General features: G+C 60.2%; 2 protein-coding genes across 2 annotated transcripts; both read left to right on the top strand.

Annotated features, from left to right (window-relative positions):
- Window positions 1-380: 380 nt before the first annotated feature.
- CACNG7 (calcium voltage-gated channel auxiliary subunit gamma 7) lies at window positions 381-6558 on the top strand. Its single transcript, XM_061443471.1, has 5 exons — window positions 381-583; window positions 2086-2172; window positions 4145-4285; window positions 5040-5185; window positions 6301-6558. The coding sequence occupies exons 1-5, from the start codon at window positions 388-390 to the stop codon at window positions 6556-6558; spliced, it is 828 nt and encodes a 275-aa protein (XP_061299455.1). The 5' UTR covers window positions 381-387.
- A 5934-nt stretch (window positions 6559-12492) lies between these two features.
- LOC133263634 (voltage-dependent calcium channel gamma-8 subunit-like) lies at window positions 12493-17327 on the top strand. The gene is made up of 5 exons (XM_061443481.1): window positions 12493-12769; window positions 14019-14102; window positions 15623-15763; window positions 16683-16880; window positions 17191-17327. Exons 1-5 carry the CDS (start codon window positions 12616-12618, stop codon window positions 17325-17327), a joined length of 714 nt encoding a protein of 237 aa, XP_061299465.1. The 5' UTR covers window positions 12493-12615.
- The last annotated feature ends 422 nt before the right edge of the window (window positions 17328-17749 follow it).

Below are 17749 nucleotides of genomic sequence, written 5' to 3'. Positions count from 1 at the left end.
TACCTCTATAACTCCTATACCCCCCCATGCCTCCTATACCCGCTATACCCCCTATACCTGCTATACCCCCTATACCCCATATACCTGCTATACCCCCTATCCCCGCTATACCCCATATACCTGCTATACCTCCTATATCCCCCATACCCCCTATACCCGCTATACCCCATATACCTGCTATACCTCCTATATCCCCCATACCCCCTATACCCGCTATACCCCATATACCTGCTATACCTCCTATATCCCCCATACCCCCTATACCCGCTATACCCCATATACCTGCTATACCCCCTATACCCCCCATACCCCTTATACCCCCACACCCCCTATACCCCCCACCCCCCCTATAGCCCCCATAGCCCTCGATCGCCCCCTAGGGCCAGGATGAGCTCGTGCAGCAGCCGGGCGCTGACGCTGCTGAGCAGCGTGTTCGGGGCCTGCGGGCTGCTGCTGGTGGGCATCGCGGTGAGCACCGACCATTGGCTCTACATGGAGGAGGGGGTGGTGCTGCCCCAGAACCAGAGCACCGAGGTGCGGATGGCGCTGCACGCGGGGCTCTGGAGGGTCTGCTTCTTCGCCGGTACGTGGGGGGCCACGGGGGGCAATGGGGGTCAATGGGGGAACGGGGGTGATGGGAGTCAATGGGGGAATGGGGGTGATGGGGTGATGGGGGTCAATGGGGGAATGGGGGTGATGGGAGTCAATGGGGGAATGGGGGTGATGAGAGTCAATGGGGGTCAATGGGGGAATGGGGGTGATGGGGGTCAATGGGGGAATGGGGGTGATGGGGGTCAATGGGGGAATGGGGGTGATGAGAGTCAATGGGGGTCAATGGGGGAATGGGGGTGATGGGAGTCAATGGGGGAATGGGGGTGATGGGGTGATGAGGTGATGGGGGTCAATGGGGGAATGGGGGTGATGGGAGTCAATGGGGGAATGGGGGTGATGGGGGTCAATGGGGGAATGGGGGTGATGAGAGTCAATGGGGGTCAATGGGGGAATGGGGGTGATGGGGGTCAATGGGGGAATGGGGGTGATGGGAGTCAATGGGGGAATGGAGGTGATGGGGGTCAATGGGAGCAATGGGGGTGATGGGGGTCAATGGGGGAATGGGGGTGATGGGAGTCAATGGGGGAATGGGGGTGATGGGGGAATGGGGGTGATGGGGTAGTGGGGGTGATGGAGGTCAATGGGAGCAGTGGGAGTGATGGGAACCATAGGGCTATGTGCACTCAATGGGATATGGGGCCCCCAGGGGCACCCTATGGGTACCGATGGGTACCTGAGGCGTGTCTGGGGGTACCCTATGGGGTGCTATGCGTGGGGTGCCCATGGGCGCTGTCTGCAGGGTGGGAGAAGGGGTGCTATGAGGGCACCCATGGGTGCTGGGGAAGCCTATGGGTGCTATGGGGCACTAAGGGGCACCCTATGGGAGCTACGGGTTCTATGGGATACTCTATGGGTGCTATGGATGCTAAGGGTGCTATGGGGGACCCTATGGGTGCTATGGGGAGCCCTATGGGTGCTATGGGGCACCCTATGGGCGCTATGGGTTCTATGGGATACTCTATGGGTGCTATGGATGCTATGAGTGCTATGGGGGGACCCTATGGGTGCTATGGGGAGCCCTATGGGTGCTACGGGGCACCCTATGGGCGCTATGGGATACTCTATGGGTGCTATGGATGCTATGGGTGCTCTGGGGGACCCTATGGGTGCTATGGGGCACCCACGGGCGCTGTCTGCAGGGTGGGAGAAGGGGTGCTATGGGGGCACCCATGGGTGCTGGGGAGCCCTATGGGCGCTATGGGTTCTCTGGGATACTCTATGGGTGCTATGGATGCTATGGGTGCTCTGGGGGACGCTATGGGTGCTATGGGGCACCCTATGGGCGCTATGGGTTCTATGGGATACTCTATAGGTGCTATGGATGCTATGAGTGCTATGGGGGACCCTATGGGTGCTATGGGGCACCCTATGGGCGTTATGGGTTCTATGGGATACTCTATGGGTGCTATGGATGCTATGGGTGCTCTGGGGGACGCTATGGGTGCTCTGGGCACCCACGGGCGCTGTCTGCAGGGCGGGAGAAGGGTCGCTGCGTCGCCTCCGAGTATTTCCTGGAGCCCGAAATCAACCTCGTGACGGAGAACACGGAAAACATCCTCAGTGCGTGCGGCCGCGGGGCTCTATCGGGGCCATGGGGGGCTATAGGGGCCATAGGGGGCTATAGGGGCCATGGGGGCTCTATAGGGGCCATGGGGGGCTATAGGGGCTCTATAGGGGCCATGGGGGGCTATAGGGGCCATGGGGGCTCTATAGGGGCCATGAGGGGCTATAGGGGCTCTATAGGGGCCATAGGGGGCTCTATAGGGGCCATAGGGGGCTATAGGGGCTCTATAGGGGCCACAGAGGCTATAGGGGCTCTATAGGGGCCATGGGGGCTCTAAAGGGGCCATAGGGGGCTCTGGGGGCTCTATAGGGGCCATAGGGGGCTCTAGGGGCTCTATAGGGGCCATAGGGGGCTCTAGGGCCTCTATAGGGGCCATAGGGGGCTATAGGGGCTCTACAGTGGTTTGTAAGGGGCTATAGTGGCTTTATATGGGGTCTATAGGGGCCGTAGTGGGCTATAGGGGGCTATAAGGACTCTATAGGGGCCTATAGGGGGTCTCTAGGGGGCCATAGAGGCTCTGTAGTGGGCCATAGGGGCTCTACAGGGGGCCATAGGGGGTCTATAGGGGCTATAGCGGCTCTATAGGGAGCTACTGGGGGCTATAGGGGCTCTATAGGGGCTCTACAGTGGGTTATAGGGAGTTCTGGAGGCTCTGTAATGGGCTATTGGGGGGTACAGGTGTCCTATGGGAGGCTATGGGGGACTACGGGGGCTCTGAGGGGTTCTGGGGGTCTATAGGGGGTCTATAGGGGCTCTGTGGGGGGCTATAGAAGTTCTAGAGGGCCCTCCAGGGGCTCTATCAGTGGCTATAGGGTGATGTAGGGCTCTATAGGGGTTCATGGGGGCCTCTAGCGGGCTCTGTAGTGCTCTCTAGGGGCTCTATGGGAGGGCCAATAGGTCTCTACATGGTTCTTTAGGGTCCCTATGGGGGCCTCTAGGGTGAATTTAGGGCTCTAGAGGGGCTCTATAGGGGTTCTAAAGGTGCTGTATAGGGTTCTATAGGGATCTATAGGGGTTCTAAAGGGGCTCTATAGAGTTCTATAGGGGCTCTATAGAGGGGTTTGGGGTGGCTATAGGGTTCCATATGGGTTCCATAGGGGCTGTATAGGGGCTCTATGGGGTTCCATAGGGTTCAATAGGGGTTCTTTAGGGACTCTATAGGGTTCCTTAGGGTTCTGTAGGGGCTCTATAGGGTTCTATAGAGGCTCTATAGGGGTTCTATATGGGATCTATGGGAGGTTCTATAGGGGCTCTGTAGGGTTCCATAGGGTTCTATAGGGGCTCTATAGGGGTTCTATATGGGATCTATGGGGGGTTCTATAGGGACTCTGTAGGGTTCCATAGGGTTCTCTAGGGCTCTATAGGGTTCCATAGGGGCTCTATAGGGTTCCATAGGGTTCCGTAGGGGCTCTGTAGGGTCCCATAGGGTTCTATAGGGGCTCCATAGGGTTCCACAGGGGCTCGATAGGGTTCCATAGGGTTCCATAGGGGCTCTATAGGGTTCCATAGGGTTCCGTAGGGGCTCTATAGGGTTCCATAGAGTTCCATAGGGGCTCGATAGGGTTCCGTAGGAGCTCTATGGGGTTCCATAGAGTTCCATAGGGGCTCGATAGGGTTCCATAGGGGCTCTATAGGCTTCCATAGGGTTCCGTAGGGGCTCTATAGGGTTCCATTGGGTTCTGTAGGGGCTCTATAGGGTTCCATTGGGTTCCGTAGGGGCTCTATAGGGTTCCATAGGGTTCCGTAGGGGCTCTATAGGGTTCCATTGGGTTCTGTAGGGGCTCTATAGGGTTCCATTGGGTTCCGTAGGGGCTCTATAGGCTTCCATAGGGTTCCGTAGGGGCTCTATAGGGTTCCATTGGGTTCTGTAGGGGCTCTATAGGGTTCCATAGGGTTCCGTAGGGGCTCTATAGGGCTCCGCAGTGCTCTGCGGGCTCGGTGGGGCAGCACCTCGCCTGCCCCCCCCAGAGACGGTGCGCTCGGCCACGCCGTTCCCCATGGTCAGCCTCTTCCTCGTCTTCACGGCCTTCGTCATCAGCAACGTGGGGCACATCCGGCCCCAGCGCACGCTGCTCGCCTTCGTCTCGGGCATCTTCTTCATCCTCTCGGGTGAGCGCCCCCCCGCGGGGCCCCATGGAACGGCCCGGACCCGACCCCCCCCCCAACAATGGAACAGCCCAGACCTGACCCCCCCGAGCATCCCCAATGGAACAGCCCAGACCTGACCCCCCCCTGAGCATCCCCAATGGAACAGCCCAGACCTGACCCCCCCTGAGCATCCCCAATGGAACAGCCCAGACCTGACCCCCCTGAGCATCCCCAATGGAACAGCCCAGACCTGACCCCCCCCTGAGCATCCCCAATGGAACAGCCCAGACCTGACCCCCCCGAGCATCCCCAATGGAACAGCCCAGACCTGACCCCCCCTGAGCATCCCCAATGGAACAGCCCAGACCTGACCTCCCCCCCCAACAATGGAAGAGCCCACCTCAGACCTGCCTCAAGCCCCCCATGCCTGCCCCACAACTACCCCCCACGTGCCCCATAAGTCCCCCATACCTGCCCCATGAGTCCCCCATAGACCCCATATCTACCCCATAAGTCCTCCATAGAGCTCATAACTGCCCTGTAAGTCCCCCATTGACCCTACACCTGCCCCATATGTCCCCTATAGACCCCATACCTGCTCCATAAGTACCCTATAGACCTCATACCCGCCCCATAGACCCCCATATCTGCCCCATAGACTCCATCCCTACCCTGTAAGTCCCCCATAGACCCCATCCCTGCCCCATAAGTCCCCCATAGACCCACATCTCTGCCCCACAGCAGCCCCCTGACCCCCCCCCCTCCGCCTCCCCAGGGCTGTCGCTGGTGGTGGGGCTCGTTCTCTACATCTCGAGCATCAACGACGAGGTCATGAACCGCCCCGGCGGCTCCGAGCTCTTCTTCCGGTACCGCTATGGCTGGTCCTTCGCCTTCGCCGCCTCCTCCTTCCTGCTCAAGGAGGTCAGTGCCCGCCGTCACGTGGCCATCACGTGGTCATCGCATGGCCAAAACGTGGTCATCACGTGGCCATCATGTGGTCATCGCGTGTCCATCATGTGGGCATTGCGTGTCCACCACGTGGTCATCGCGTGTCCATCACGTGGTCAGCATGTGTCCATCACGTGGTCATCACGTGGCCATCATGTGGTCATCGCGTGTCCATCATGTGGGCATCGCGTGTCCACCACGTGGTCATCGCGTGTCCATCACGTGGTCAGCATGTGTCCATCACGTGGTCATCGCATGGCCATCACGTGGGCATCGCATGGCCATCACGTGATCATCGCATGGCCATCACATGTCCATCATGTGGTCATCACGTGGGCATCGCATGTCCATCACGTGGTAATCTCATGGCCATCACGTGGGCATCGCGTGTCCATCACGTGGTCATCGCATGTCCATCACGTTGCCATCATGTGTCAATCGCACGTGCATCATGTGTCAGTCACATGGTCATCGCGTGTCACTTGCATGTCGGTCACACGGTCATCGGGTCTCAGTCACGTGGTCGTCACGCGTCAATCACGTGGTCATCACATGCCAGTCATGTGGTCATTGTGTGTCAGTCACATGGTCCTCACATGGGCATCACATGTCAGTCACATGGTCACCGCATGTCAATCACATCTCAGTTCACATTGTGAACATTGGTGCTGGGGTCCCGTCCTGCTCTCCCTGCAGGGTGCTGGGGTCATGTCCCTGTACCCCGTTCATGGTCCCATCCTGTACCCCATATTGAAGGTGCTGTACCCCATTCAGGGTGCTGGGGTCATGTCCCTGTACCCCATTCACGGTCCCATCCTGTACCCCCTATTGAAGGTCCTGTACCCCATTCAGGGTGCTGGGGTCATGTCCCTGTACCCCACTAATGGTGTTGTCCCCCTGTCCAGGGTGCGGGTGTGATGTCCCTGTACCCCATGTATTAACGATGCTGTACCCCATACACTAACGATGCTATGTACCGTTCCAGGGTGCGGGTGTGATGTCCCTGTACCCCATGTATTAACGATGCTGTACCCCATGTATTAACGATGCTGTACCCCATACACTAACTGTGCTGTATACCGTTCCAGGGTGCGGGTGTGATGTCCCTGTACCTCTTCACGAAGCGCTTCGCGGAGGAGGACCCGTTCCGCGCGCCGCCCGCGCTGCTCCGCCCGCGCCTGAGCGCATGCTCGGGGCTGTCGGGGCAGTTCCTGCAGCCGCGCGCCTGGCCCCGCCCCCGCAGCCCCTCCGAGGCCTCCTCCGACGTCTCCATCCGGATGACCCAGAGTTACCCCCCCGCCATCAAGTACCCGCCCCGGGCGCGGCTCAGCACCTCCCCCTGCTGAGCGCAGCGGGAACTGCAGGCACCGACGGGGGCAGCAACGGGGGAACAATGGGGGGGAACAACGGGGGGGAACAATGAGGGGGAACAATGAGGGGGAACAACGGGGGAACAACGGGGGAACAACGGGGGGGAACAATGAGGGGGAACAATGAGGGGGAACAACGGGGGAACAACGGGGGAACAATGAGGGGGAACAATGAGGGGGAACAATGAGGGGAAACAACGGGGGAACAACGGGGGAACAATGAGGGGGAACAACGGGGGAACAACGGGGGAACAACGGGGGAACAATGAGGGGGAACAACGGGGGAACAACGGGGGAACAATGAGGGGAAACAACGGGGGAACAATGAGGGGGAACAACGGGGGAACAATGAGGGGGAACAACGGGGGAACAACGGGGGAACAATGAGGGGGAACAACGGGGGAACAACGGGGGAACAACGGGGGAACAATGAGGGGGAACAATGAGGGGGAACAACGGGGGAACAATGAGGGGGAACAACGGGGGGGGAACAACGGGGGAACAATGAGGGGGAACAACGGGGGAACAATGAGGGGGAACAATGAGGGGAAACAACGGGGGAACAACGGGGGAACAACAGGGGAACAACGGGGGAACAACGGGGGAACAACGGGGGGAACAATGGGGGAACAACGGGGGAACAACGGGGGAACAACGGGGGGAACAACGGGGGAACAATGGGGTAACAACAATGGGGTAACAATGGGGTAACAACAATGGGGTAACAATGGGGCGTAACAACAGTGGGGTGATGACAAGGGTAAAAACAATGGGGTAACAACATTGGGATAACAATGGGGTAACAGCAATGGGATAGCGGTGGGGTAACAACGGTGGGGTAACAACAATGGGGTAACAACAATGGGATAGCGGTGGGGTAACAACGGTGGGGTAACAACAATAGGGTAACAACAGTGGGGTAATGGCAGGGGTAAAAACAATGGGGTAACAACATTGGGATAACAATGGGGTAACAACAATGGGATAGCGGTGGGGTAACAACAGTGGGGTAACAACAATGGGGTAACAGTGGGATAACAATGGGATAGCAGCAAGATAGCAATGGGATAGGGATAATGGGTTAGGGATAATGGGAATGATGGGGTAATGGGATAATGGGATACAGGAATAGGGATAATGGGATATGGGATGAAAATGATGGAATATAGGATATGGGGTGAATGGGATAGGGGAATAGGGGTAATGGGATAATGTGAAATGCGGTATAGGATATGGGATATGGGATAACGGGATGGTGGGACATGGGGTCAATGAGTCCAGGGGACGATGGGATATGGGGACAAGGGGGACATGGATGCTATGGGGATGGAGGCTGGGAGCAATGGGGTCAGGGGGGCAATGAAGCAATGGGGGGCAATGGGGGCAATGGCACAATGGGGCCATTGGTGATCAATGGGGGTCAATGGGGGCACCAACGGGGCCCATGTGGCACATGGGGCCACCGGCGGGCACCTTGTCCCGTCAACGCTGGCCAATGGCGGCTCTCTTGTGCGCCTGCCGCAGCCAATGAGGTGCAGCGCCCATCTTCTCCAGCCAATGAGGGGCAAGCAAGGCCTTGGCGGCCATCTTTACTGGGTCCCCATTGACCCCAATGGGGGTGATGGGGGGGGTCCCAAAGCAATGGGGGGGTCCAAAGCAATGGGGGGGTCCCAAAGCAATGGGGGGGGTCCCAAAGCAATGGGGGGGGGTCCAAAGCAATTGGGAGGTCCAAAGCAATGGGGGGGTCCCAAAGCAATTGGGGGGTCCCAAAGCAATGGGGGGGTCCCAAAGCAATGGGGGGGGGTCCAAAGCAATTGGGAGGTCCAAAGCAATGGGGGAGTCCCAAAGCAATTGGGGGGTCCCAAAGCAATGGGGGGGTCCCAAAGCAATGGGGGGGTCCCAATGCAATGGGGTCCCCCCCTACCTGTGGCAATAAACAGCTTCCATATGTAGCTTCCCCCCCCCAACCACAATAGAGGGGGGGGGAAATCGGGGGGGGGGGGGGGAATGGGCTGAACACCCCCAAAATGGGGGTCAATGTGGGGGGGGGGATGGGGGGCCATTGACCCCCATTATGGGGGGGTTGCCCCTCCCCACTGTGTGATATGTAAATAGGGATCGATACGACCTCAATAAAGGATTTCAAACGATGCCCCCCCCTTTTGTGTGTGAGCCCCCCTCCCGACCCACAAATACCCCCAGAGCCTATGGGGGGGCGATGGGGGGGGTAACTGGGGGGCAATAAGGGTCTATATGGGGGTAATTAGGTTCTATGGGGGGCAATAAGGGGTGATGGGGGTAATTGGGGGGGCAATTAGGATCTATGGGGGGCATTTAGGAGCTATGGGGGGGCAATAAGGGTCGATGGGGGTAATTGGGGGGCAATTAGGATCTATGGGGGGTATTTAGGAGCTATGGGGGGGCAATAAGGGTCGATGGGGGTAATGGGGGGGCAATTAGGATCTATGGGGGGTATTTAGGGGCTATGGGAGGGCAATAAGGGGCGATGGGGGGGGCGGAAGGGGCCGGTCCAGCGCAGGGGGCGTGGCCTTGCCGTTGCTCGGATACGGCCGCATCCGCGTTCCCATGGCAACGGCGCCGCCCGGCCCCTCCGCTGACGTCAGCCCCCGAAGCTTCCAGGCTCCGCCCCTCGCCGCTGGCCCCGCCCCTCTCCTCCTCCTCCCTCCCGCCCCCCCCCCCCCCCTTTCGGCTCCCCCCCCCCCATCATCATTCCCCCCCCCTTCCCCCCCCCCCCCGCACCCGCCGCAGCCGCGCACGGACCCGCATCGGCACCGGCACCCCCGGGACCCCCCCCGGACCCATTGGGACCAATCCGGACCCATCCGGACCCATTGGGACCAATCCGGACCCATCCGGACCCCCCCAACCCGCACGGGGAGACCCCAAAACCGGGCTCAGCCCTTCCCGAGCAGGTAAATGGGGACCCCGGCGCTTGGGGGGCTCGGGGGGGGGAAGGGGGGGGCAATGGGTCCGGGGGGGGGGCTTGGGGGGTCTGGGGGGGGTCCCTGTAGGGGTTGGGGGGGTTTGGGGTGCAGGGGGACGGGGCCCATGGGGGGGGATTGCACACGCGTGTGCGCGTCCTGATGGCATGAGCATGCTCCGACATCCATGCACACGCTGTCACATCCATGTACACGTTATTACATCCATGTACACGTTATTACATCCATGTACACGTTATTACATCCATGTACATGTTATTACATCCATGTACATGCTATCACATCCATGTACCTGTTACTACATTTATGTACATGCTATCACATCCATGTACACGCTACCACATCCATGTACACGCTATCACATCCATGTACACGCTATCACATCCATGTACACGTTATTACATCCATGTACACGCTACCACATCCATGTACCTGTTACTGCATCCCTGTACACGCTATCACATCCATGTACACGCTATCACATCCATGTACACGTTATTACATCCATGTACAAACTGTTACATCCATGTACACGCTATCGCATCCAGGTACACGCTGTTACATCCATGTACATGCTCTAACATCCATGTACAAACTATTGCATCCATGTACACGCTGTTACGTCCATGTACACGCTGTTACGTTCATGTACACGCTATTGCATCCATGCACACTCTGTTACATCCATTTACATGCTATCAGCTCCATGTACAGACTATCACATCCATGTACACATGATCACATCCATGTATATGCTCCAATATCCATGCACACGCTGTTACATCCATGTACACATTACATGCACGTATGCTCTATTACATCCATGTACATGTTATTACATCCATTCACATAATGCAACATCCACGTACATGCTCCAACACCCAGGCACACGCTATCACATCCATGTACACACTACGACATCCATGAACATGTTATCACACCCATGTACATGCTGTTACATCCATGTACACGTTATTGCATCCATGTGCAGGCTATTACATCCATGTACATGCTTGTTACATCCATGTACCCACTGTCACATCCATGTACATGCTATTGCATCCATGTACACGCTATTGCATCCATGTACACGTTATCACATCCATGTACGTTATCACATCCATGTACACGCTATCACATCCCTGCACACGCTATGCACATGCGTGTGGGGGGGGGTCGTGTCCAGCCGGGTGCGGGTGCAGGCACCCACGCGTGACGCGGCCGTGACTCAGCACGGGGGGGGGGCAACACATATGGGGGGGCAGGGCCCCCATGCAAGGCCCTGTTCTGTCCCCACAGGCGTCACGGAGGAGCCGCTGTCACGTGTGAAGCCGCGTCCTAAGCGTGTCCCAAGAGTGTCCTAAGCGTGTCCTAAGCGTGTCCCAAGCGTGTCTTAAGTGTGTTCCCCCCATGGCCTCATCTCCCCACCACCCCCCCCCAGGCCCCTGAGGGCACCTTGGGGGTGCAGGGGGCGGAGCCAAAGGGCCCCCCCTCCCCCATAGGGTAAGGGGCATCATCACCCCCATCACCCCCCCCCCAACACTTGGGGGCCCCCTGCACCCCACAGCCCTCACCTGGGCCCCCCCCACACCCTTTGGGGCTCCCATCGCTGGTGCCCCTCCACATAACCCCCTCCCTATCCGTTACTTGGGACCCCCCCCCCCCCCGCTCCATCCTTGGGGACCCCCCCACACCCATTACCAGGGTCCCCCCCATCCTTTAGGGCCCCATCCTTGGGGTCCCTCATAGCCCCTTCCCCACTCATCCTTTAGGGCCCTGTCCCTTTACCCCCCCATCCCCATCCTTTGATACCCCCATTCCCATCCTTTAGGCCGCCCCCCATCCTCATCCTTTGATTCCCCCACATTCCCATCCTTTGGTGCCCTCCATCCCCATTCTTTGGTCCCCCCCATCCTTTCCCCCCTCCATCCCCATCCTTCGATTCCCCCATCCCCATCCTTTGGTTCCCTCCATCTCCATCCTTGACTCCCCCCAACCCTACCCTTTAGGCTCCCCATCAATCCCTATCCTTTGGTTCCCCCCATTCCCATCCTTTAATCTCCCCCATCCTTTGGTCCCCTGTCTCCATCATTTAGGGACCCCCTATCCCAACCCTTTACCCCCCCATCTCCATCATTTAGGTACCCCCATCCCAACCCTTTACCCCCCCATCTCCATCATTTAGGGACCCCCCATCCCCATCCTTTACCCCCCCATCTCCATCATTTAGGGACCCCCCATCCCCATCCTTTGCTCCCCCCATCTCCATCATTTAGGGACCCCCCATCCCCATCCTTTACCCCCCCATCTCCATCATTTAGGGACCCCCATCCCAACCCTTTACCCCCCCATCTCCATCATTTAGGTACCCCCATCCCCATCCTTTACCCCCCTCATCTCCATCATTTAGGTACCCCCATCCCCATCCTTTACCCCCCATCTCCATCATTTAGGTACCCCCATCCCCATCATTTAGGTACCCCCATCCCCATCCTTTACCCCCCCATCTCCATCATTTAGGGACCCCCATCCCCATCCTTTACCCCCCATCTCCATCATTTAGGGACCCCCCCATCCCCATCCTTTATCCCCCCATCTCCATCATTTAGGTACCCCCATCCCCATCCTTTACCCCCCCATCTCCATCATTTAGGGACCCCCATCCCCATCCTTTGCTCCCCCCATCTCCATCATTTAGGGACCCCCATCCCCATCCTTTACCCCCCCATCTCCATCATTTAGGGACCCCCATCCCCATCCTTTACCCCCCCATCTCCATCATTTAGGGACCCCCATCCCCATCCTTTACCCCCCATCTCCATCATTTAGGTACCCCCATCCCCATCCTTTACCCCCCCATCTCCATCATTTAGGTACCCCCATCCCCATCCTTTACCCCCCATCCCCATCCTTTAGCCCCCCCCATTCCCCCCCCCGTCCGGCGGGGCTCGGGGGGCTCTGCCTCAGGCTGGACGCGCTCAAGCGCTGGGATGGGGGGGGCCCGCTCTGGTGCGAGCGGGGGGCGCAGGCGCTGCTCACGGCCGTGGGCGCCTTCGCGGCCTTCGGCCTCATGACCATCGCCATCGGCACCGATTACTGGCTCTACGCCCGCGCCGTCGTCTGCAACGCCAGCAACGCCACCGGCGACGACGGGGGGCAGCGGGACCGGCGCGAGCCGGGGGGGATGACCCACTCCGGGCTCTGGAGGGTCTGCTGCCTCGAGGGTGCGCGGCAACGGCGGGGGGAAAGGGGCAGCAATGGGGCAGCAATGGGGCAGCAATGGGGGGCAATGGGGGAGCAATGGGGCAGCAATGGGGGAGCAATGGGGCAGCAATGGGGGAGCAATGGGGGAGCAATGGGGCAGGAATGGGGCAGCAATGGGGGAGCAATGGGGGAGCAATGGGGGAGAAATGGGGCAGCATTGGGGCAGCAATGGGGGAGCAATGGGGCAGCAATGGGGGAGCAATGGGGCAGGAATGGGGGGAGCAATGGGGGAGCAATGGGGGGAGCAATGGGGGAGCAATGGGGGTATCAATGGGGGTATAAATGGGGGAGCAATGGGGCAGAAATGGGGGAGCAATGGGGAGCAATGGGGGGAGCAATGGGGTAGCAATGCGGCAGCAATGGGGGTATCAATGGGCAGCAATGAGGAGCATTAGGAGCATCACTGGGGCATTGGGAGCATCATTTGGGCATTGGAGGCATCATTGGGGCCAGCATTGTGGCATGGGGGGCATCATTGGGGCAGCAATGGGGGCAGCAATGGGGCAGCAATGGGGGTATCAATGGGGAGCATTGGGAGCATCACTTGGGCATTGAGGGCCATCATTGGGGCAGCAATGGGGCATTGGGGGCATCATTGGAGGCATCACTGGGGCATCATTAGGGGTATCAATGAGGGCATCACTGGGGTGCTGGGGGCATCACTGGGGCACTGGGGGCATCACTGGGGTATTGGGGGCATCATTGGGGTATTGGGGGCACTCTCAGGGGCTGCTGGGTCTTGAACAGCCGGAGGTGGCCCCTGGGGTCCTCAAATTCCATCCCTGTGATGTCCCCAGCTCCGTGGCATCCCCCTGGTGTCCCCATATCCCGACATCCCCGTATCCCGATATCCCTGTATCCTGATATCCCTGTATCCCGATATCCCAGCGTCCCCATATCCCGATATCCCCATATCTCGATATCCCTGTACCCCGATATCCCCATATCCAGTGTCCCCATATCCTGATATCCCCATATCCCGACATCCCTGTATCCTGATATCCCTGTATCCCGATATCCCAGTGTCCCCATATCCCGATATCCCCATATCTCGATATCCCTGTACCCCGATATCCCATATCCCAGTGTCCCCATATCCCGACATCCCTGTATCCTGATATCCCTGTATCCCGATATCCCAGTGTCCCCATATCCCGATGTCCCCATATCCCGATATCCCCATATCCCGGTGTCCCCCCGTCCCTACAGGCCTCAAGCGGGGGCTCTGCCTGAAGATCAACCACTTCCCTGAGGACATGGAGTACGACCACGACAGCGCCGAGTACCTGCTCCGTGAGTCACCATGGCAACCGCACCATCACCATAGCAACCGCCCCGTCACCATGGCAACCGCACCAGCATCACCCCAGCAGCAGTCCCCCCATCACCCCGCTGTCACCATGGCAACCGCACCAAGCATCACCCCAGCAATGGCCCCTCCATCACCCCGCTGTCACCATGGCACCCGCCCCAGCATCACCACAGCAGCGGTCCCCCCATCACCCCGCTGTCACCATGGCAACCGCACCAGCATCACCCCAGCAGCGGTCCCCCCATCACCCCGCTGTCACCATGGCAACTGCACCAGCATCACCCCAGCAATGGCCCCTCCATCACCCCGCTGTCACCATGGCAACCGCATCAGCATCACCCCAGCAACGGCCCCTCCATCACCCCGCTGTCACCATGGCAACCGCACCAGCATCACCCCAGCAACGGCCCCTCCATCACCCCGCTGTCACCATGGCAACCGCACCAGCATCACCCCAGCAACGGCCCCTCCATCACCCCGCTGTCACCATGGCAACCGCACCAAGCATCACCCCCCCATCTCCATGGCAATGACCCCCCCATCACCCCAGCAACCGCCTCCCTGTCACCATGGCAACCACCGCCATCCCCCCCGCAACTGCTTTGGCATCACCCCAGCAACGCCCCGGCGTTATCCCGCCGTCGCCATGGCAACGGCTGCGCTGTCGCCATGGCAACGGCGCTGTCAGCCTCCCGGAGCTGCCCCGGCGTCGCCATGGCAACCGCCCCAGCCACGCGGCTCCCATGGCAACAGAGGCTCCGTGGCAACGCCCCTCCCCTAGCAACAGTGCCCGGGTTCTGCTTCCTGATTGGCTGCCGGCAGAGGAGAGGAGGGGCAGCTTCCTGATTGGCTGCCAGCAGAGGAGAGGCGGAGCCGCCTCCTGATTGGCAGCCGGCAGAGGAAGGCGGGAGGCGGCATCCTGATTGGCTGCATTGCCCAGGAAACCTGCCCTGCTGATTGGCTGAGGGTCCCAGTGAGCACGTGCCTGGTTCTGATTGGGCTTGCCCCGTGCCCCTATTGGCTGGTGGCGTCAGCGAGCCTGGAGACTCTGCGCTCTGATAGGCTGCTGGTACCCCCTTTGGAAATCCTTCTTTCCAATTGGCTGCCGGTCCCAGGCACGCAGGATCCCCCCGCGCTCTGATTGGCTCCTTTCTCCTCATTGGGTCCCACTCTCCTCTGATTGGCTGCGGGCTGACTGACCCCCTAGGGGGCTCCCAGGCTCCGATTGGCCACCAGGCCTTGGGCCTCCCATTGGCCTGGGGTAGCTGATCCCCTGCCCTTAGCGTGCTCTGATTGGCTGCCTCCTCGAGCATTGGTGGCTACTTGATTCCCACGCCATTCCTGCCCTCTGATTGGCCGCCATCCCCGCGGGCTCCCATTGGCTGCCGCTCCCAGCTCCCCACCCTATCCCCGCGCTCTGATTGGCCACCCCATCTCCCATTGGCTGGCGCTGCCATTGGCCGGCGCGGGCAGGGCAGGCTCCCATTGGCTGTCTCCGCAGGGGTGGTGCGGGCCTCCAGCATCTTCCCGATCCTGAGCGCGGCGCTGCTGCTGCTGGGGGGGGTCTGCGTGGCCGCCAGCCGCATGCGGGGGGCCCGGACCAGCCTCGTGCTGGGGGCCGGCATCCTCTTTGTGGCTGCTGGTGGGTAACGGGGGTGATGGGGGGCAATGGGGCAATGGGGGTGATGGGGGGCAATGGGGGTGATGGGGGTGATGGGGGGCAATGGGGGTGATGGGGGTGATGGGGGGCAATGGGGATGATGGGGGTGATGGGGTGCAATGGGGGGCAATGGGGGTGATGGGGGCGATGGGGGACAATGGAAGTGAAAGGGGGAATGGGGGCAATGGGGGGGTAATGGTCGTAATGGGGGGAATGGGGGTGATGGGGGGAATGGGGGTGATGATTGTGTTTGGGGTGGTCCTGGGGGTGTCTATGGGGATGCGGGGGGAGGAATTATAGAGGGATCAAATCCCATCCACATTCCCATATTCCAATATCCCCCATCCCCTATCCCATACCCTATCTCCATACCCCAAATCCCCTAAACCACATCCCCATCCCCTATATCCCATACCCCTTATATCCCCATTCCCACCCCATCCCGATCCCATCCCACATCCTACATCCCATATCCTACATCCCATATACCCCATATCCCCTATACCCCATATCCCATACACTGTATGTCCCATATCCCATGTATCCCATCCCATTCCATCCCTTTTACTGCCTATATCCCCCATATGCCATATCGCATACCCCATATATCCGCTATTCCATATCCCCTGTATCCCACATTCTATATCCCATATATTCCTTATGCCATACCCCATATTCCCTATATCCCCTATACCCCATATCGCAACCCTATATCCCCTATAACCGCTATATCCCCCACACCCCCCATAACCCCTATAACCCTATAACCCCTATATCCCCCATACCCCCCACACCCCCCATAACCCCTATAACCCCTATATCCCTCACACCCCCCATAACCCCCATAACCCCTATAACCCCATACCCCCACACACCCCATACCCCCCCCACCCCCCCGAAGGCCTCAGCAACATCATCGGGGTCATCGTGTACATCTCCTCGAACGCGGGGGGGGAGCCGGGCCCCCGCCGGGAGGAGCCGCGCCGCCGCCATTACTCCTACGGCTGGTCCTTCTACTTCGGGGGGCTGAGCTTCATCCTGGCCGAGGCCATCGGCGTCCTCGCCGTCAACCTCTACATCGAGCGGCACCGCAAGTCACGTGCGCCGGTCACGGGAACAACGCCGGCGGCGCCGCCCCCCCCACCCCGCGCCGCCCCCCCCGGCCCCAGGCCCCGCCCCCCCGCCGCCGCTCCCGCTCCAGCTCCCGCTCCAGCGACCCCGGCGCGGCCCCGCCCCCTCCCCCCCGCCGCCCCCTCCCCCACCCCCCCCCCGCCCCCCGCTTCCAAGGGTGGGGGAGGGGCCGCCCCCCCGCAGACATCTCCATGTACACGCTGAGCAGGGACGGGGGCGGGGCCGTGACGTCATCGGCCCCGCCCCCACCCGGCACCCCCGGCCCCCCCTTCCTGCAGCTCCACAACGCATTCGGGAAGGAACCTCCCGGAGCGGGGGAGGGGGAGCGGGGGGAGGGGGAGGGGCGGGGGGAGGGGGCGGCCCCGAGAGCGTGTCCGGGACCAGCACCCTCAACCGGAAAACGACCCCCGTGTAGGGACCCCCCCCCCCCCCCCCCCCCCCCCCCCCCACTGCGGGCAATGGGACAGCACCCATTGGGACCCATTGGGGACCCCCCAGCACCCATTGGGACCCATTGGGGACCCCCAGCACCCATTGGGACCCCCAGCACCCATTGGGACCCATTGGGACCCCCAGCACCCATAGGGACCCATTGGGACCCCCAGCACCCATTGGGACCCATTGGGGACCCCCAGCACCCATTGGGACCCATTGGGAACCCCCAGCACCCATAGGGACCCATTGGGGACCCCCAGCACCCATAGGGACCCATTGGGACCCCCAGCACCCATTGGGACCCATTGGGGACCCCCAGCACCCATTGGGACCCATTGGGAACCCCCGCACCCATTGGGACCCCCAGCACCCATTGGGACCCCCAGCACCCATTGGGACCCA

The sequence above is a fragment of the Pezoporus flaviventris genome, unplaced genomic scaffold, assembly GCF_033815535.1.
Source record: "Pezoporus flaviventris isolate CSIRO_AGI_PZ_B2104156 unplaced genomic scaffold, CSIRO_AGI_Pfla_v1 ptg000386l, whole genome shotgun sequence".
Lineage (NCBI taxonomy): Eukaryota > Metazoa > Chordata > Aves > Psittaciformes > Psittacidae > Pezoporus > Pezoporus flaviventris.
This window is presented reverse-complemented; position numbering and strand designations above follow the sequence as displayed.